Source organism: Lonchura striata, chromosome Z, assembly GCF_046129695.1.
Source record: "Lonchura striata isolate bLonStr1 chromosome Z, bLonStr1.mat, whole genome shotgun sequence".
Taxonomy (NCBI): domain Eukaryota; kingdom Metazoa; phylum Chordata; class Aves; order Passeriformes; family Estrildidae; genus Lonchura; species Lonchura striata.
In genome coordinates, this window is record NC_134642.1 from 36807822 (window position 1) to 36828768 (window position 20947).

At 38.7% G+C, this 20947-nt stretch overlaps 1 protein-coding gene across 3 annotated transcripts in view; it reads left to right on the forward strand.

Annotated features, from left to right (window-relative positions):
* LIFR (LIF receptor subunit alpha) overlaps window positions 1-20947 on the forward strand; it is a 53978-nt gene that overhangs the window by 1415 nt on the left and 31616 nt on the right. For 2 of the 3 annotated variants that reach the window (XM_021551576.3, XM_021551569.3), the window contains exons 2-3: window positions 18277-18426; window positions 19131-19251. In XM_021551576.3, the coding sequence (XP_021407251.1) occupies window positions 18345-18426; window positions 19131-19251 (203 nt within the window). In that variant the 5' untranslated portion in view covers window positions 18277-18344. Of the gene's footprint in view, window positions 1-8619; window positions 8789-18276; window positions 18427-19130; window positions 19252-20947 lie in introns of all 3 variants that reach the window. The other variant, XM_077790527.1, reaches the window with a different exon arrangement.

The window sequence follows — 20947 nt, forward strand, 5'->3', positions numbered from 1 at the left end:
GTAATGCCAGCTGAGACATAATGTTTTTTTGGTGTAGATCCATCAGTGCCCACGTGCTTTATATATCGAGTTTTGCACATTCTGTAGGGAAGAATGCATGAATGACTTAACCTGCAGAAAGTCTGTGCTTGTCCTTAGCTCATCAACCATTTTATGCTTCACGATTTTGGTGCTAAAGATAAACTTTGATTTCTGTTGATTTCTGTAGATAAAGGTGAGAATAGACCTAGAAGTCTCCTGTATTTGGCCAAAGTTTGAATCTAGATTAAAAAACAATATCTTTGATGAGAAAAAGGATTTGCATGTGGAAGAGACAGGAGCAAATGCCATGAGTGTATCCACAGAATGAGTAGCAAGCACCATATCTGCACTTGGTTATTATTTGTCAGCATGAGTTGCTGGCTATTAGCTGGAGATGGGTCTGCGGATTACTTCGGAGAGGTCTTAAAAAGACAGACTAGTCTCAGTAGACTACACTGTGATCTACCTTGGAAAATTTGCAGAAAGTCACAAAATGAAACCTTACAGATCATTAAATTGGAGCTGGTTTGGATTATAACTTGTAGGGAGTCAGTAGATCACCCGATTTTGTTTACTTTCTGTTTACTAAGTCTTTGCATCCTTTCATCTTATCGCAGTTTCACCTATTCAGACTTTTATTAGCATTACTAAGTGATAACAGTTTCCATTGTGCACTCTCCAAACACACTTTAGTCACCTAGAGCAACCACTGGCAAGCATTATCTGTGAATTAGATTGTGTAAAATCCCGTTACAGGTGTGCTGAGGAAAGGGAGAGACTTAACCTTTAGGTGAGGACATTCTCACAGACTTGCCGAAGGCAAATCAGGAATACATTGGAACAGCCATATGGGTGGAGATGCTCCTCTCACAGAGGGGAAGACTTTTTAACAGGTGGCAAAGCTGCTGCTGCTACTTCAGCAGGTATTCATAGCACTATAATTTCTCTGGCTATAAGGTCACATCTGTTTCATGCAGCTCAGGGTGTTAGAAAATGTTAAAAAAATATCTGAATTTATTGACATCCATAGGTAATGCTAGAACAGTATCTCTAAATGTATTAGAAACAACTGTTTAGAGTATGAATGTTGGGTTGCTTAATCCAGTGAATGTCTGACAGCAAATTTTGTGCTTTATGAAAAGATGTATTTGAACAACTGACATGTTTGTAAATACTGACTCTATCTTGCAAAACGTCATATATCACAAGGCTTATGCAGATGGATTATGTTTTTCTTTTGCCCCGGGATTTAGTTATGATTAGTTCTTGACTGGTAGGCATCAAATTTGTCTAAAAAATAAGAAAAAATTACTTGCTTCTAGATAAGACTTGAGAAATGTCCTGTTCTATGAAGCTGGTTGATACCTTTTGTTCCATAAACTGTTTAATGTAAAAGATGAAAATAGTCCTTGGTACCAAGACCTGAAGACCATGATCCTGCATTTCCAGTGAGTATGGTCTCACAAGGACATGAGTGTAGCACTGAGTCTTCATTAAGCGGTTACTTAAGTTTCAGAATCGACAGAAGGGCTGGAGGAGTCTTCATCCTGACTCATCTGTCACTCTCAGTAGCCTGAGGTGTTTCTGATGCCCCAGCAAGTGCTGCAGTGACTTGGGTTGCCTCAGAAAAGGGAACATTCCTGCTGCTTTCTTCTCCTATGTCTTTAAACAACAGCAACAGCTTTTTTTTTGGAACCTGATTTTTTGGTTCTGCACTCATTTTATCAGCAGATGCAAGCAGGGAGTAGTTACTTTGTGAATCTTGAGTGTTTCAGCATCAGGCAAGTGGTATAGCCCTGTCAAAGATGAGACTGCATCTGTGTGTGCTGATGCCTACAAAATTTATCATAACCTCTCCTTTTATTTCTTTTTCCTCTCCAGTATTTACCTGCAACCTGGGATTTTCAATCATGTCTCTTTTAGATTGACATGCTTAAATGTCTTCAGGGATGATCTTCCAGAATCACAGGGATTTCTTCCAGAGCCATTAGCATGGCAATGATGAGGGCTAATGATGATATAAATTCCTAGATGAACAGACCTATTTTCTTACCTATTGAGGGGCAGCTAGGATATCTATCACAAGAAAACACAGAAATCCCCTGTGTTCTTTGCCTTCCTTCCTTACTTGACTTACAAATGAACAGAGTTGAATTAGAATAAATGATCTTTGAAAGTTCTTATCTGTCCCTGAGAAATATATCTGGGGACTGTTTTTCATACTCATCATCATTTCTTTGCTTCTCACTCCTCTCCTTCTTCTGGAAAATTTGCAGTCCCTACATTTACAGGCTGTGGGAGCCTGCTGCTATGTGTCCGTAAGGTCCTTGAACTCTTGCAAGCACCAGAAGCTCAACAGGGCCTTTTGCCACTTTGCTGCTGTCTGCCTTTCCCTGCTGCTGTCTCTTGGAATCATTCCTAGTAGCAGGTTTCACTGTAAGCAGAAAGTGCTTAGGCTAAAAATAGCTCCTAAGCCATTGGTATGAATGTTGGTTAGGGTGTAAGGTTTTGAAGGGCATATGCACTCCCTCCTTTCTGTGCACTGTCTGGAGCTGGCACTGGAGTGTGGTCAACTGTTGCTACAGCTTTTTCTGTTACAGAACCAGCTTTCCCTTATCCTACAGGCAGAGAACTGCTGAGTTGTCAGCTGTTGAGTCCAAATTGTGCCTTTTACCTCAGGGAGCACAAGTTATAAAAGCACATGTCATGGAAACAAGGACAGCACTGTGTCAATTCCCTGCTCCTTCTGCCTCAATTCCTACCGTGCCAAAAATCAGACCCTCAGCACAGCCCACAGGAGAGGATGGACTGCTGAGTTGGCAGGTTGGTTTTAGCAACACCCCCCCCCCCCCCCCTCTACTGGGCCATGTGTTCTCAGGGAGCAGTCTGCTTTCTCATCCCTATACCCAGCAATTCGGTGGAAGTGTCCTGCAAAAGCACAGCCATTCAGCGAGCCCCAGTCTCCTGAAATTTCCTTAAGTAGATAAGGTAGTGCTTTCTTTAGGTTGATTTTATATTGCAGCATTCTCTCTCCAGACAACCAATTTTAGTGATACAGTACTATTTGTTAGGAAATTATTGTGGGATTTTATTTTAGTTTTTGGTGGAGATTTTTTTGTGGCTTTTTTGTTTTCTTTTGTTCTGGAGGGGAATATTGATGAGTAATGTTATGGTAGTGTTCTGTGCCAGTATAGCTTACTGCATTTTGAACAGTCAAAAAGTACTTTATTTTGGGCTGTACATATATTCCAAAAATAGAGGTATGCATTTGTTTTTGCTTTGTACCTACAACTGCACTGATAACACCTTTATAATATTGACTGAACCTTGATAGTTTCATATCAAGGTTGCCTGGTAATTTGTAGTGCATAATCATGAGATTTAAATAAAGCAATGTATTTGAGTGGTTTCTTTAGGTGATAAACACTGTCAGAAAAGTACACTGGAATGCTTCTTATGCTTGCATAATTTTGTCATTATTGCAAAAGTTGCTTAAAGGTATAATGAAAGTAGTACAAGCAGCAGGGGTGGTTGAGGCTGGTTTACACTGTCAATCTGGCTCAGAAATGGTCCATATTTTACTTCTGGGTCTCAGCCATCCACTTAAGCTAGTTTTGCTCCCTGAATAAATCAGTTACTTCCCTCCAAGAAGAAATGCAGGCATAACACGTACATAACTAAGGCAAAGTTAAGCAATTTTTCTGGATGTTATGGGTGTGGTCTATGGCAAGGTTGGCTAGGGTGGTGAGCAGAGCAAGCCAGCTCTCTCCCAGCTGGCATGATGCCCTTGAATGCCCTCCACATTGTGCCCTTGGGCATGACACACATTTCAGCCTAAAGCTTTAAAAATTGCTTTTTCTTAATTTTCAAACATTTTGAACACAGAAGGACAGGAAAAGCTGCTTTGGAGCCAGATGGTGACCCAGGCCACTTACTGCAAAGTTGGCTAGTCCAGACTGAGGGTGGTCTCAATCAATGTGAAGGTGAGCCCCTCTGCAGCATTTAGGCTTTGAGTGAAGACACTCTCACGCTGCAGTCCATCGGGGTGGTCTGAGAATATCTGGTATTCATATTTTCTTTTCCATTATTAGCTGCATTTCAAATTACATGCATGTTTGAGAGTTGCACATCCCACATATCTTAGAGAATCCATACGAAAGAGAAATTTGGAGAAGTGAAAGGAGAGTCTTGGCTCTGTTTGGCATAGGGTAGGTCTGGGTGATTGCCTTTTGGGGTTATTTGGTGGTATTACCTTAGGCTAGCAGCCCTTCTCCTTTCCAAGCAGGATTTAGCACAGTCATCCAGAAGCTCTTGTGCCAAGACAGCAGTGTTGCTCATCATGTGATGTAACTATGTTTGTATGGCAGATCATGGTTTTGTCCTTCTTGAACTGGGTGTTCTAATGGCCTCTCTTTAGTGTAAAATCAGTGAGGACAGAGCTTCAACATATCTTTCTCAAATAATTGGTTTGAATATTACTGCAAAGCAAAAATGCTTCCTAAATCAAATGAACTTCAGAAGAAAATTATAATGGTCAGTATTATAGGTGGAGCATCTGCAGATTCTGAAGCCCAGAGGCTGAATGTAAGTTATAAGTATTCCAATTATAACTAATTTTCACAATAATTCATGTTTTGGATCAAGTTCAGCTCTTGCAGCAAGAGACGTGTGACCTCAGGTTTTTACAGCTACTCTGGAGCTAAAACCAAGGAGATAAGCTTCTAAGTTTAATCCTAGCCAGAGAAAAGAGAGGAGGTGAGAGGAGAGGGAGAAAAAAAAATTTTTCTTGTAAACTTGCATTGTCTTGAGTTTTGTGCAACAAGAACAGAAGTACCGTGTTTGTGAGGTGATCTTAAATGTCAAATTCCTTTAGGGCTTCACCTAGTTGTGAGAATAGTAACATCTGTTCCTCAGATTCTACCTGTTCCTCTTCCTTTTCCCCTCCTTCCCCCTGCTCCACACATTTCCAAAAGTCATGGCTGTGGGAAGCCTTTTAGGGCACAGGTCTCAAGGCACATAACTCATATTTCATCAGCTAGAGCAGCATTGTCACACTTTCCAATATAGAACAGCCTTCTCCAAATTAAATGTGATTGGTCTGTGTCTTTTTTCAAGATAATGAGACATTTTTGACCGACTGTTGCCACCTATTTTAAAAGACAGGGTCAGTCTGGACATAAATCCGGCAAGGTGTTATGTGACCCATATTGTAAGTCTTACCTCAAAGTCAGTATTTTCTCTCTTTCATATTGTCTTCCTTCACCATTAAAATCCTTTCTAAAGTGAGATCTGTGTGTGGCTTGTGCTAATCTAGTCTGACAGAGTAATGTGAACTAAAGGCTTTAATATAGTAAGACTTGCATTGAACCCATATTTAGAATTTCTTAGTAATTAATACATCCAATCTTATTTTTATTTCAACCAGTTCACTCCTCCTGTGAAAACCTTTGCCAATATATAATTAGTTTTACTTTTCACAATGTTAGTTTTTCAGTGGAGGTCTACTACATGGCATTTCCTCTCTTGTCTTACATGGTGGGTTAAGTTTAAATCCTTTCTCTGTGTAGGTAGTTGAGAACTGTGACCAAGTAATCTCTCTGAACTAAATAGTTACATTGTGTTAGCCTTTGCAACAACAGTCCCAAACTGTTCAAAGTAATAATTTGATCCCGAGTATAAATCGACTTTGTACTGGATGAAACCATTTCCACTGCTAATGAATGGCTTGTGTGCTTGGATCAACAGCTTTCATAAGGTGGCTTGGTCCATACAGAAAAAGTTGTTAGTAAAGTTTTATTTTCAATATCTTTTATGTATTTATTTGTTTGAGCTGTGATAACTAATACTTTGAAAACTTTGAAAATGTTTTCCAGTTCCTTCCTTGTGTTTCAACTAGTGTGTGGTGCAGCTGGTGTTAACATGCTAAGAATGCATCCTTGAAAATGATAGATTCTTGTCTGCTGTCCTTTTCCCCTGGTGTATGCATACTTGCTAATCAGTGGTTGGGTTGAAATTTGGGCAGTGATTACTGGGACAGAAATGGGAGCAAGCACTCAGCACTACAATAGCTGCTGTAGAATTAGGTCACTAACAGGCTTTCAGAAAAATAGTGTTAATTTTCCTCTTCACACACTCAAAGACAGAACATATAATTTCACATATTTTCTGAGTAATCCTCTAGTGTGGCATCATTCCTAGCAATGGTTTATATGAGTCTTTCAGCTTCAGGTGCTTCACGTGACTGCCCAGTTCAGTATTCAGCTTTCCTTTACTGAAGACTAAGGAAAGCTCCTGTAGCTGGGTTCCTGCCAACAGTGCAAATGTGAGTTTGTGCATAGCTTCATTCATAAGTTAGAATTAGTCATATACTTATGTTTCTGAAATTCCAGAGCAATATGTGTATATATGTGGTTACTGAGGCTCATTATCTTGCATAAATCTGCAGGGAGTTAGTCACGAGCAGCACTCCTTGGCTATCAAATGCCCTCCTGCAAAGGACATAGATGATCTCTAATAGCATTTAGCAGCTTGTTTCATGAAGCCTGAGAACTAACATCAATAAGATCCTGCACATTAAGAATTTAACAAGTATTAGTAAAAATTGCCTTCACTCAACCTCTTTGTTTCACAAGTCCCCTTGACCATTTGTTTTTGCCATTCTTAGTGATAGTCACTCGGTTTGGTTTGGTTTTAGTTTTAAAATTTTCTTATTTGGACAAAATAAGGTATTTGTCTCTTACATTCCTATTACCTCCATAGGTATCTGATCTTTTTAAGCTCTTCTACTGTGGTTTACAAATATTTTCTTTATGTAATATTCTAAATTAAAATAGCTATATGCATGAGGCATATGTATTGGCATCTAAATATGTTTTGCATTTATAGTCTGTGTGCAGATTCTGTGAATAGCTCTTTAGTATGGGAAGGTGCAGAAATGTGAAAAGCAGAGTGCTCTCTGAAGATGTTTGTGGTGGTGTTATTTGTGTAATACTTTGTGAGTTCTAATGATTTTCTTTGTGATGAGGTTGGCATGAGCTTTTGTAGAATATTTCACACAAGGGATAAAAAAATTATGTGTTGGTGTTTCATACTATAAAATGAAAGGTTCTGCCAAATCTCTGGATTTTGACAGGTGAACTTATAAGGATGGGCTTAGCCTTGTGCATCATGTGCTGTGTTTCTGAATAGACCTGGCTAGATTAATAAAGAGCAGAATTATTCCTAAGGAATAGAATACTGGAATAGAAACTAAAAATAAGCTGAAACAGAATTTCTAATTCATATAACTACACCCAGATTTTAGTTTTCCAGCTTGTCAGGCTCTCCTTGCCCCTGCCTTTTCTTCCCTATGTCTGGCCACCTCAGTCTGCAGCCACCAGAGAGACCATTGAGAATTGTTGCACATCTCTTGCTCCCACAGTTGGACTTGCTCAGCACTTTGGAAACAATAGCTGCTTCGCTGCTGACTTGTGAAACAAAAAAGTTAAACATATCAGCAACAATGCATGAAAAATGTGATGAACAACCTTCCACAGGAAGAGGTTTTTGCATTCTACTGTGTATTGGTGTCAGAAGCTAATAAGTAAGAAATCCTTTTTCTTTTGTGCTTTATCTGCCAACTTAATGCTGAGAGAAGTAAACTGTGAGATTTACTAATAATAGCAGGAAGGAAGAACCCTGTTAAGCATAGATAGAAAAGTTGGAATGACTTGTGTGTGTGAAATCCAGGGTTGTTTTTTCCTCTCCTCAGCCCTTTTTTATAGTCCCCTTTCAGAAGAGAAAAACAAAGGAGTACTTCAGGAGGTAAATCTCACTTTCAAGGGAGAATTGAGGGAGAAGAGACAGATGCAAGTTACAGATGCTATAATGATGGTCATGTGAAAGTGATGTGAAGATGTGAGACTTGAAAATTTCTCTTTAGTTTTCTTATCCTAAGAATGAATCATGTCAGAAGAGACTTGTGGAACTGACTCACTCTATGTCCTATTAGTAGCAGTCTCAATCTTGTATGAGCTGTTTTCAATTTTAAATGAGGTGCAGCATCATTACCCTTGCAGATGCTGCTGTCTCAGCACTTGCTGGTCAGTTATTTACAGAGAATCGATTCTCTGCTTTTCTTAACTGCTAAAAGAAATTACAGAAAAGCATTGTTTTATTTTACAGCAGTAAAAATCATGGATCCTAGCCATTGTGTGTATTATTTTAAAATGTTCATATCTTCATTGCTTTGTTTCTTTTTCTGAGTGCTATTTTAATGGTGTAGTTTGCTTTACTGTTTTATCCCTGTTGAAACCGGGACAGCATCCCTGCAAAGTACCTTTATAGCAGTATTTTCTACTCTGAGACCCTCCATAAAACACCTAAAGGGCTGCTAGGTTTTTTACATCACAAAAAAATAAAGAACCTTTCTGAGCTAGAAAAACCCATCCAACAGACAAAATATAAACATCTAATTTAGATTATTCTAAAAAACTTTGGCATTTTTAGCATCTTGTTTTTGTGGACTGAGATATTTCAGTCTATGTTTGAATTCTATTTACAGTCATTCAGCAAAAATTGAAAACAAAATTTGAACTTTTGTTCATGTTTTCTTTTTAGACCATGTACTGCCTAAACTGAATGATCAGTTTAAATTATTGGAAACTGAAAGCTGAGTGTTAATTTACTTGGAAAACAGCTACATCTCGTTCCTCTCGCACTGCAGTATGTGATTAAGGAAGTGCTGCATTGTGGAGGGGATAACATGAAGGAGCACACTAAAACTGAGGTGAGGCTGTAAGTTTCTTGGTAGCATCAAAGTCTATGAGATGGATAGAAAGGATAACATGAAAGAGTCAGTTTGTATTGAGGCACTGGGTTGCTGTGCTGCTGCAAGATCTGCAAGTGGACTGTAAGCCCTTTGTAGGGACCCTTGTGAGTGGAGCAGAGCAGAAAAGGAGGAGTAGTGTTGCCCTCAGAAAGCTAGATTAGTGTGGCTGCATGTGTTTTGAGTCCCTGGCTCCAGTGGAAGCTCTGAGCAGCAAGAGAATGAGGGAGTACTGTTACCATAAACAGGCATGAGAGTGAGTCCATGTACGTGCATGAACTGTGTGGTTAATACAAATTTCTTATAGCCTGTGTCTATGAGAGTTAATTAGGAAAGAGACCATCTCCAGTATATTAACTGTAGAAGTTAGTATTTGCTGAGTACTTAATTCCCACACTTTGCGACCTTAAAAGGAGGGATATGCATTTATGTATGTCTAAGTGAAAAAGTGTAGGGAGAACAAAGTACAATTAAAACAGCATGTGAAGGAAGTAAATGAAGGGAATACAACTGCTGTGTAATTACACATGGACTGACTTGTTCTGATAATATCCTACTAAATTGTAAACCATGCTCCTTTGTCAAGATTGAAAGGGGAATGGCAGCATTGAGGGCCCACTTGTGTGCAGAGCAGAGAAGAAAGTCCCCATCCCAGTGGAAGGATGGTCATACATGATAACATGCTGCAGTGTGTCTTCATGTGATCTGTCAGATACTTACTAAGAGAGGAACTACAGCAGGTCTTGAAAGCCTTTAGTCTCAATAAAGATTAGTACAACAGGAATTTGTCAGAAAATATAGATCTGTAGTTTCAGGAATTGCCCATTTCCTTGATTAGTTAAAAAAAATCAATTTATTTCTCGTAAGTGACTCTCATTCCTTACATCCACTGTAAAAGGATATTGCATAACTGTTGCTCTTTATTCTCAATATATTATTTAATGTGAAAGCTATATTTCAGCATTTGATCTATTCAAGTGCTCTTTGTACACGTGAAGACAGACTTTCTTTGGATTTGGTTCCTTGTACCTTAAAAATAATTTGAATACCACAGGTTTTATTATAAACAATGAAGGATTCCAACCCTTGGGTCATTGCCGGTTTTTTAAAAAAACACACTTGGAATTGCTTCAGTAATTATCAGTGTTCTCTTATAAAACTAATTAGGCTTTTCCTGTGATGGAAAGAAGATTAAAGGTCATATAGTTCAAAATAAGTTTTTGGACATTTCCAGATAAAGGAAAATAAACTCTTTAATAAGGTCAACTTGGTAAATGTTTGTGAGTTCACAAGGGCGTATGAGCTGAAGAGAACCAGCAGGGACAGTATTATGCAGATAACATGACTCTTTAAGGAAAAGCAATTTTATTCTGCAGTCTTTGTAAAGACTGAGTGATGTGGTCTGTCCCTTGAACCTGACATTGAGTAAAGTGCAGCTGACAATGTGGGCAATTGACATTTTCCTCTGAAGACGTGCTGTTTTGAGGACTACAGAGTGGCTAACAGTATCCTCCAAAACTGAAATGTGCCTTGAAATAATTAGATTATGTTTTCTTCTAGTTATACTTCAGTAAAATGCAATAAACACTGGAGAAGTGGAATCCTCTCTGTGTGTTTTCATTGGATTCTTGGTTTATGTACTGAAAAAAAAAAAAAAGGTGAGATGCATTTTTTTTCTATGCTTTGCACCTGTCTTATGCATTGAAAAGGCATAGTGGATAGCCACTGGAGTTATGATAAGAGGTATTTTTTCAGTAATCAGACTTGTGTGCATTTGCTCACTGTACTTATTCCATGCTGTGTTGCAAAGCAGAAGAATTCAAGGAAGTGTCGATCATGAGGTCACCAATTCAAGCATATCAGGAAATGTGTGTAGCTGAATCAGATTTATTAAAGTACATCCTTCATCTCCATACAATATTAATTTGCCAGTTATAGTAAGTATCAAGAAAATTTTTGAATGGGTTAAAACACAAGTGTGTGACTCTGAACTGTTTCCTTCTCCTGCACAGCACAATAACCTAGAAGATCAAAAATTCTCATTGGCCAGTGGCGTCCCTTAACCTTCACCCCTTTGCTTTGTTCTTTGTTCAGATGATTAGGTGTTTTCCATCTGCACCTTTATGGCAGAAGAATCTGTGCTTGTTAATTTGAGCTGACTTCCTAAGGAAGCTGGGCTTATCTGGTAATGTGTTGTCAGTCCCCTCTCCCTTGTAGAAACCTTTGAATGTCAAAGGTTACTTCAATCAGGTTCATTTAAATCAGGATGAGGAGGTGAGATCTCCGCATACTGAGTCCTTACAGACTTGGTGAAACACAGAATCTGGATGGAGAAACCCTTCTGAGGAAATTGCTGCAGAGTGAAGTCTGTACTGTACTGGAGTCCAGATCTTTCTAGATTGCCTCTTCTGATGTCTAATAAGGTCTAGGGGTAATCTATAATAATAGTGTCCTAATATGTAACAACAATAAATCATGAACAGGCTTGCAAATATCCCAAAACATATTTAGTCTATTTTTGGTAGTATTAAGGTTCACTGTGTTTCTCAGGAGAGTTTGTTTTTTGTTGTTACCATCTGGAGAGCAGTGTTGTGCTCCTAAGTAGTCATTGATGTGCTTGTATTTAAACATGTTCTTGATGACTAATTGATATAGCAAGGACTTCCAAAATCAGGAGTGAGACACCCAATTTTCCTTTGAAAGTGTCTTCATTCTTCTGAAAAATCTCATACTAGGAACACTGAACAATGTGTGAAAAAATTATTCTAGTAGGACTAAGAGTTTTATAGTTAGCATACAGTTTAATTGAAAATAGGCATAATGAGAGCAAAAGCCAAGGTATCCAAAATGCGTGTTTTGCTTGAAAAACAAGAAAAGTCACCTAATAAGTTACCTTTTGATTGTGGTAGAAAAATATCAGTTCCTACAGTGTTTCTTTGCTTTTTATTGCCCTTTCTGTCTAACTGCTCCACCTCTTCAGTATCACTTTTTTCCCTCCAGGTCATCAGTCCCAGCAGGGGTATTCTGCGCAATGGTCTCTGTTTTGTTCTTGTTAGGTGGGTTTTTTTTGGTTTACAAGTTTTCCATTGAATTCATGAAGGAGTATTCCACTGTAATTTCCAAATCCATCTCAAAATAGTATACATTGTATAAATACAAAGTATTTGATATTTGCTTTTGCTACATATTTTCCTTTCTTTCAAAAGGCAAGCTCTGAGGGTCTCAGTTCTCTGTGTGTGTTGTGCTCTCCAACAGGTACTAAAGGCTTTCGTAAAATCATCCTTGAGTTGTGACGTTTGTTCATGAATTTGTTATCTCATGTCCTTGTCAAGAAAAAGTTCTTCTCCTGCAAATCGCCACCTGGCAGTACCCACCCTGCAGCTTTCCCAGTCTGCAGCTTGCTTATTTGTATTTCCATAGTGTCTAACAGTCCTGGAATCAGGAAAAACAAACACAAAAAAAAACCAAACAAAAAAAAAAAAAAACCAAACCAAACCAAAACAAAAAAAACCCAAACAAACAAAAAAAAGAACTAAAAATACTGGAATGCAGGTGCAGTTGCAAATTTGCCTTAGAAGCTGAGACAGGTGACTTATTCCATCTGGGGTGCACTTTTACCTTTGTTGGTAAAATTTCTTGCTAAAATGCTTGTGTCTGTAGGTGGTGCTTGAGACCAGGAGCTTTGAAAATGAAATGCTGAAGTGTTGATCCTTGCACTGAGCTGGTCTCCTGAATTCTCACTTCTCCTTGCAGAGGCAGGCTGGGGTGTCTGCAAGATTAAGTGCAGTATCTCAGTGGTGATGCTGCTGTTTGGCAGCTAGAGGAAGGAGAGGAGGGAATTTTTCTTCTTATGCTTGACAGGAAAAAGACCCCAGCAAAACAAATGTCTCATAGGACTGTGAGTTTGGCCTTGTGTATTCGTGCACATTCACTGAATGATATATTAACACCCTGTCTTTGTTTTCTTTTCTTCTGCTGCAGAAGAAAAAGACATTTGGTGCAGATAGGAAACTTGAATTATTTTATCAGGTTTCAGAAAAAAAAAATAGCAAATTTTTTAATTAATTCCTTAGAACTGGGGAAAGCCAGTTTCCCAAATGGGACTCAGTCTCCGTTTATAAACAAGTTTCGGTGATTCACGTCCTGCAAATCTTTTATAATGTGGAATAGTGCCATGTTATAAAACAGAGAGGGAAAGCCTGTATCTAAATTACTAGAGATTTTTTTCTCAACTTTGGAAATTTTTTCAAGGAGGTGGAAGAATGTACTCTATTGAAAAACAGCCAAGTTCTCTCTCTCTCAAATAAATATTATTAATTTTTTTTTATTACTAAGCTAGCTTTAAAGTCAAAGACTGAAGCCTGTGGGATCAGCTTTGCTAAAGAAAGGAAGTTCATCTTCTTTTTCTGTGTTCATTGCCTTTACTGTCAGCTGTATTGGCCATTTGCTTGGTTTCCCAGAAATGTGTACTTCTGGCATGGTTTTTCAGACAGGGGAATTTTTTTGGAAGCTTTCAGTTGGCAACAGTAGAATGCATAACTCAATAGATGCATTTTTACCTGGATGTGAGTGTGTTTTCTTTCACTTTGAAGGCTGAATTAGTACCCTTCAGCAGAGACAAGTAAAATGATCTTTCTTCACCTGCTGTGCAGAGAAAGTTTTCTTTGATCTAGGCACATACTTAGCACCTGTATTTCTGCCTGATTGTATTTGGGATAATGGCTGTCTAGTATTGCCAGAAATGCAGCCTCTTATCATTCTGTAGAATATTTTGGTAGTATGCTATGAAATAATTTTCCTTAAGAGCTTTTAATTAACCATTTAGTGGTAAATTATTGTGATACCTTTAGCTGCGGAAGCAAAATAAACATTTTAACTTGAGAAAATTTATTGACAAAGACACTTCTTCATTTGCTTTTACTACATATATTATTACTTATTTCATGGTTTCATCTAGACCTCTCCACTTAGTTTCCTAAACCTTCTGTATAAGCTGACTTTTTAACCATTTCTTTTCAGATATCTGCATCTGAAGCAGAAGTATATCTATAAAAACTCCAGCAACTAATCCTCAATTCAAAGATATTTTTAAAAAACGTATCTGGAGGCTTATGACTGTCAGATCAGGCTGCAGGCAGAAAGCAGGCTGGAAAGATTATTGATTTTTTTTTTCTTTAGCTGTTTTGTTTGTTTGTTTTCAAAGTGGTTTCCAAGCACTTGACAATGAAATACATTCGGAGACCAGAAAATTAAAAAGTACAGCAAAGCTTTGCAGAACTTTTGTGCTCAGAGAACTGATCTGTCACAACTGACTAAGAAAACACTTTCTTTTTTTTTAAGAGAATTGAGCATTTGGTCAGCTATGCTAAAAAAAAAAAAAAAAAAAAAAAGATACACAGCCAGAGCCAGTTAAGCCAAGAAATAAGTAATAACAAACAGTCAGAGACATACCAGTTATTTTCTGCTTTCCCCTTTAAGAGGTTAAGTCTAAAGAGACTGGTAATATCTTAGCTGCCCTCATTTTCTCTATCACATAACCTTTAACCTTCTTTACAGCTGACAAGGTTTTGAAGCAATGCTGTCCTCACATATTTTCCCATTATTGGCTTGGAATACTTTTCCCTTTCTGATCTATATGATCATCACTAGATGCACTGACTGCTCTTTAAAAGTCATTTAAAAGTCCATAATGACTATTGAGCTCTTTTAAATATTGGCCAACAACTGCTGGCTTCAGTGGTCAAGAATCTGAATCTGTTCTTTTGCTACCTTATCTGTGTAAAAAGAAATTCAGAATTTATTTTTTTCTGACCACAGGCGCAAGGGTAGCTTGACATGAAGCCCAGGGCAGAAATCAGGGCATTCCCATGTGCTGTACCTTCCAACACTTATGGAATCCTGCTTGTAGTAGCTGCTCTTAAAGAAAGGGCAGTTTACACTGAAGCATGTTGTTCAAGCCTGCTGTTGTTACGGCATGAATTTGCATGTGAATGCTTTCTGTATGCACCCACATTTTTTTTACTTAGCATAGATTTATGGGAGGCTCTTTCCAGATTTTAAAATTTCAAAAGTGAAAGACCTTTCAGGCAAAGACTTTAAGGTGAATTTTCTGTGCAAATACACTCACAGTCAGTCAGGAGGTTTGCAGTCCTTTTGAGGATGAGATTAGAGTCTGAAGTACTAAATAAACAGCTACATGGCAACTTTTTAAGCATCTGAGGCTGGATCACACACTGATACTGAGTCAACATGGTCTGAATGTAGGAGAAAGCAAATATGGCATGGGCTGTGTAAACACATAGGTTTGCCTTAGGAAAGTTCCTTCATTGTTCTTGATAATGCTCAGGCCTCAGGGCAGAGAGATTTCAAAACTGTGGGTACAGCAGCTCTGGTTCATGGAGAAATGTTTATTCCAGGAATGATCAGAAGTGTAAAAACCAAGACTGGGAAATGGTGAAAAAAATAGGAGTTTTTAAGGGAGGTGCTATTAGAGATGTGATATCAGTCATCTTGTATGTAAGAGGTTGCTGCAGAGGCAGAGGATAAACTGTTCTTTGTCTGCTGGAGATAGGACAAAGTAATGTGCTTAAAATGGAGCAGGAGATAGTTGTGGAGCACATTTGGAATGCTGATGATAGTGCCAGTTAAGTGACATGAATATATTGCCCAAGGAAATGAAATGGTTATGGGATGTGCTATTTTTTAAGATGGACAACTGTTAAAAGTGGTTTAGTTCCAGTGGCTTTTTCTGGTGGAGACAATGGATGTAACACCCTTCATACTGTTTTTAAAAACAAAGACCTGTAGTATAAGGACATTTATATTTAGTAACAACTGCTCTGTTGCACTCCAGGCAACCATGGTCAAGGTTTTACCTTCTTCTGACAATTATTTTGTAACTTTATAATTAAAACAAGCCTATAAATGGAAATCTTTTCTCCTGACTAATGGCATTTAATTATGTGACATGAGGCTTCTAATTGCGAACTTTTCAGCAAGTTATAAAATGTGAAAAAGAACTAGGGAGTCCATTCTTGTTACAAAAGTTGTGGTTTACAAGACTCATCTTACCCTGCAGGAGACTACATAGGTTTACTTCTGTGCCTGACTCTGAAATTGAAATTAAAACTGCTTGAGTTAGGAGAAGTTGGTATGACTCAGATTTCTTGTAATGAGCTGCTATGATGTTACTCTTAAAACTTCTGCAGTAGGAGGACAACTCAGTGAGCTACGTGTTGAAAGAGGTGCAGAAAAACAGATTTTCTTAAAACACACACACACGCACACACACATGTAGTTGCTGAATCTACCTCATAAACCTGGCGTCACCAAGCAGGTTTTGCAGATATCTACAAAGATAATGTGTTTAGAGACTTGGGATTAATATGAGAAGCTTGGGATTTAATTAACATCACAGCTCAGTTCTCTCTTCTTCAAGTGGCATCAGTGCCTTTCAATCTTCACTTGACTTTGCCATAATCTTTCCTTGACTTTGCCAGCTGATAGACGACTGTCGATTGTGCTATGGAGTTTGAAATTTTGGGTTTGGACTTTTCTGCAAACCAGAAATAGCCTTTGAAGAAGTCCTCAGAAACAGATAAAATTTACACAGACTGAAATAGAAATCAGTCATTTTATTAATGTAACTCCCAGGTTTGTCTGAGTGGTTTTCATGCTGGTTATGAAGTTAGAGCTTTTTGAGCAAAGTTTAAACATGGAGATAGCATCCCATATTTTCATTAATAGCAGAGAAATAGAATATGAGTAGCCTGAGATACACCAGAATGCAGAGGGGGAATTTTGCACAGAGATTATATATTTTATGTGCTGGTTGGTTCTTGATTCATCTTTACCTGGATTTGTCAACCTTTGCTCCTGATTTGGCATCTAACAACAGCATGGATATTACAAATAAGGAATATATGAAAAACACTCTTTGGGGGCAGTGTAGCTTAAATTAGTATGTGTTTTGTGAGGTTTTGAAGTGATTTGAGAACACGCTGAAATTAACATAATTACTAAGTTTTATGGGTACCCTTCCGTATGTAACAGTGATCTTGACAATAGTATTTCTCTCATCTCTTGTGCTGCCTGGACTGTTCCTTCAACCCGGTTATTGCAGACCAAGAGAAAGAAGAGAAATGGCTTTTTGTGAGGAGCTCTGGATTATTTGGCATAGTGCTGTTGTGTTTTTCCTCACACAGGGCTGATTGGTAACGGACAGAAGAGCATTTCACGCTTTTCCAGCTGCCCCCTAAGAGAAGATTCCTTAAAAAAAGCAAACAAAAAACCAAGCTAATAAAAATACATGGGTTGAGGAAGCACAGACCTGGTGGCACAGGGAACTTCAGAGTAAAGGATTTTAAATATTACTTCTAGACAAAGTTTGTTGTTCTGATGATATTCATCTGGCTTTGGAAGGTATTTCTGAGTCAAGGTCAGGAGCCTTTCAAAATAGAATCCTGGACAAAATGGGAACAAAGCTGCTCTGTAGAACAGGTAGACTTGGTCATTTCTAACATGAAAATGACCCAGCTCCTGCTGTTGGTTGTTGAGAAGACCTCTGGCTATATGAGAGCTATGGTCTCTGGAACGGTGCTTATGTCTTCACAGATTTCAGGTAGCAGGGAAAAACCGTGCACCAGGACAGTGCTTTTGGAAAGGTTTTCCTTCAGTTTTTCCCTTTTGAGAACAAAATGTGACAGTTTGATGTGTGCATGGAACTGTGTTCCCAGGATCCTGCTGACCAGCTAACCTTCTCTTTTTAAAACAAGAAACTTGTTAAATCTTCAATGAAAACATTAAACATAATATTCCAGATAAGTTTTTACTCTAACGTCAGTAGCTGCAGGAAGAAGTATTTTTTTATAAAGAAATGGCTCACTTTTTTTTCTCCATTATTTTTCCTCCAGGGGTTATTAGTTAACACTAGATTGAACCAGTGATCTTGGGTGATCAGGTCTGGTTCTGCAATGTCTTGGGCATCCTATAGCTTTGAATCACAGCTTTTTGAGAACTGAGCAGAGAAAAGAAAACAGATGGTGTGTTGGTTTTAAATGCATAATTTAATCAGAGGACATTCCCTGTTCATGGTTTACAATATCCTTTGTAGATATGGCATTTCATCTAAGGTGAAGAGGCTTATCATAGGAGAACACTTTGCCATGTCTGTTCTATTCTGATATTAGGTAGTTCTGAAGAGTACCTATGAACTGTAGAGTTTTATATGTCTGTGACTCTTGAGGAAATGTGTTGGAGAAAATGCATGAATCAAGGATTTATTGTAACAGAGAAGATGTTTGCCAGATGAAGGAAAGGAGTTGCTAAGCCTGGGAACATTACTGAAGAAGAAAAGTGTATGGAACAAAAAGTGGCATTTGTGGCATACCAGGTCCAGAATTTAAAACTTTGGTCTTTTTTTTAATTATTATTTCTGTATTTAATTTTAGAACTGACCAGCTTTTTTGAAGATGACGTTTACTCCTGCTTAAAGCTGCTATTCTTAAACAGTAGAAGAATGTGGAAGAACTCAAGCCTCCGCTGCCTTTTAGCACTAGCTGTTTTATGCTTAAGAAGCTTAATGTATAGCCAAGAGATAGGTAAGTTTATTGCAATGTAATTCACTAACTGCTTTTTCTGTGTAGCTTCTGTATCTTGTAATTGCATTGCTTTCCTATTATATGTATGTTAAAACCCGTCACCTCTGTGGCCCCACACCATCCCAGGGATGGAGGCAGTGACAGGCCTGGACTCTGCTTTCTACCAGCTCCCAGCAGCATCTTGCAAACCAGTGCAAATCTGGGTGTGAAATTCTTCATAGTACCACTGATAATCTGCATAGGTGTTGGTGTAAATGTCTGCATTAAAACCTTTTTGCTGTATATGTTGGCTCTCTTCAACCATTTCACAGATTATCATTAACTATCCTTCTGTCATTAATTGCCCTCCATGTCTGACATGGAGGAGGCCATAAAACTCATTAGGTTAAAATCAAAGCTTATGGTGTTGCCATTGGCCCAAAGCCTGCTTATTAGGCCAGGCAAGGAATGGGTATTGTGGAAAGAGGCAGCTGCCTCTGTTATATGCATGAGTATAAATCCAGATTTCAGGTACTTCTACAAGTCTGTGAGTCTGTGGCTGTCTAATCAGGCACACAAGTCATTAAACAGTTTTAAAATACTAGTCAGACATGCATGCAATAAGCATTTAAGAAGTATGGCTACAGATGTGGAAAATAGCAGTTGTTTTACAGTTGCTCATTTTTGACCTGCAGTTTTTTACTGTATTTCTTATACAATTTCAGTCTCTCCAGGGGACCCCCAGAATTTGAAATGTGTAACGCACAATTTACACAAAATGCTCTGCATTTGGGATGTCTCTTCTAGAAGAAGACACGGACAAACTGACTTTTGCTACACTACCAAGTAAGTCTGTCCACATACCTGGTTAAAAAATACCAAATTGTGATGAAGGTACAGTTTTTCCTCAGACACTGCCCATGGAAATTGTGATGCTGTTGTTTCCCAGCATCTCCCCACCAGTTTTCCTTGGGTGGTGCTTCCCCTAGGCCCTGTTAGCTCAGGCAATGGCAGGGTTTCTGGCAAAGCCGTTCCATGCTAATAATTTGCCTGCCAAAATCTGCTTGCTGCTTTCAAAGGACTGGAAGATGCTCTTGTTTTTTCAGACTTCTCTGTGTGTCTGCCTATCCCTTGCTCAGAGTTTTCATGAGGGATATCTTCAAAACAGGTTCAGTCCAAAAGGAAATGAGAGTTGGAAGCAGTGAATCCTGATGTTGTGGGCCAAAGCAGTAGAATATATGACACAAGTATTGAGATTCATGTGGATTTTGTGTGGAAAAACATGAACAATCTCTCAGCAACTGCTTTAGAACCTTTATAAATTTTAAGCTGTATTAGAGAAAAGATAAAAATTATTTCGTAATTGAAACAGCTTTTCTGAAGTGGATGCAAGTTAAGAATTTTGAGAAAAGTTTAAAAAATCTTTTATCTTCTGTGTGGTTTTTTTTTTTTTCATTAATGAGAACTACATGTTCAATTCCCCATGCTGTGGGTCTGCCAAATGCTTATCATATGCTAGGGATGAATTCAAATCCATTCTGCATCTTGATCCTGCCCCCAGTCCAGATATTTGTACTGTCTTTTTTTTTTTTTTTTTCCTGTAAATTCTGCAGACAGCCCAGACTTTTCCTTGGGGTCCCAGGGCTTGGCTGCACTTAGTCCACCTACATGCTTGATTTTCTGTGTCTCATTATTCCTGCTGCATTGCTAGCTATCATTTCTATTTAAAAACAGCATATATATGACTCTGTGGCCAGAGTTCAGAAGTGCAGAGTTCATGAAGTACTCCCTCTGAACAGGAACAATCATGTGGCTGCTGCTGTTTCTCCTTAGCAAGGCAAGACAGGCTGAGGTCCCTGAAGCAGAAAGTCTGAGATGAGCTTGGTGCAGACATCCCTGAGGGAGAGAGGTTTTGTTTTTCAGTTGCCCAAACATCCTCTAATAATATCTCAGTACCAAAAAGGAACAGCCTTTCTGAGCACTCAAGTCTCAGCTGGCCTTTGCTAGCCCAGAGTCTTGTATGAATCTTAAGAGCTCAACCCAAGCTCTTGACTCCAGCTGATGGGAGCTCCAGGGTCCTGTTCCAGTTCATAAGTGAGTAACAGTCCCTCAGCAGGAAGTCTGGCATTGTTTTCTCTGCTTTCCTTCCTGCCGTCATTCCCCCAAGAGGAAGGTCTGGATTTTTCCAAACTTTCTGCCTTTCTAGTTGCATATCAGTGATAATGAGCAAAGGGACTTGACCCGTCCATTATTGTTTCCTGTATATATCTTCAAGACAAAAGCCAGATCACATTGTGTTGAGCACTGCACAAACATTAAGCACAGGCTACATTTTCACCTGGGATCTTAGGAATCCTTTGCCCTGCTCTCTGCTCTTTCCCTATGAGCTGAGTAGCAGAAGGGAGCTAAAAGATTTGTTCTTAGATGTGGACACAGGTGGTAATCCTCCTCTTTCAACCCTTGTCCCCTCACTTTGAAAAGAAATGGAGGGAGAGTGAGTCAGGAAACATGAAGGGAGGGGACAATGCTACTTGGTTTGGTT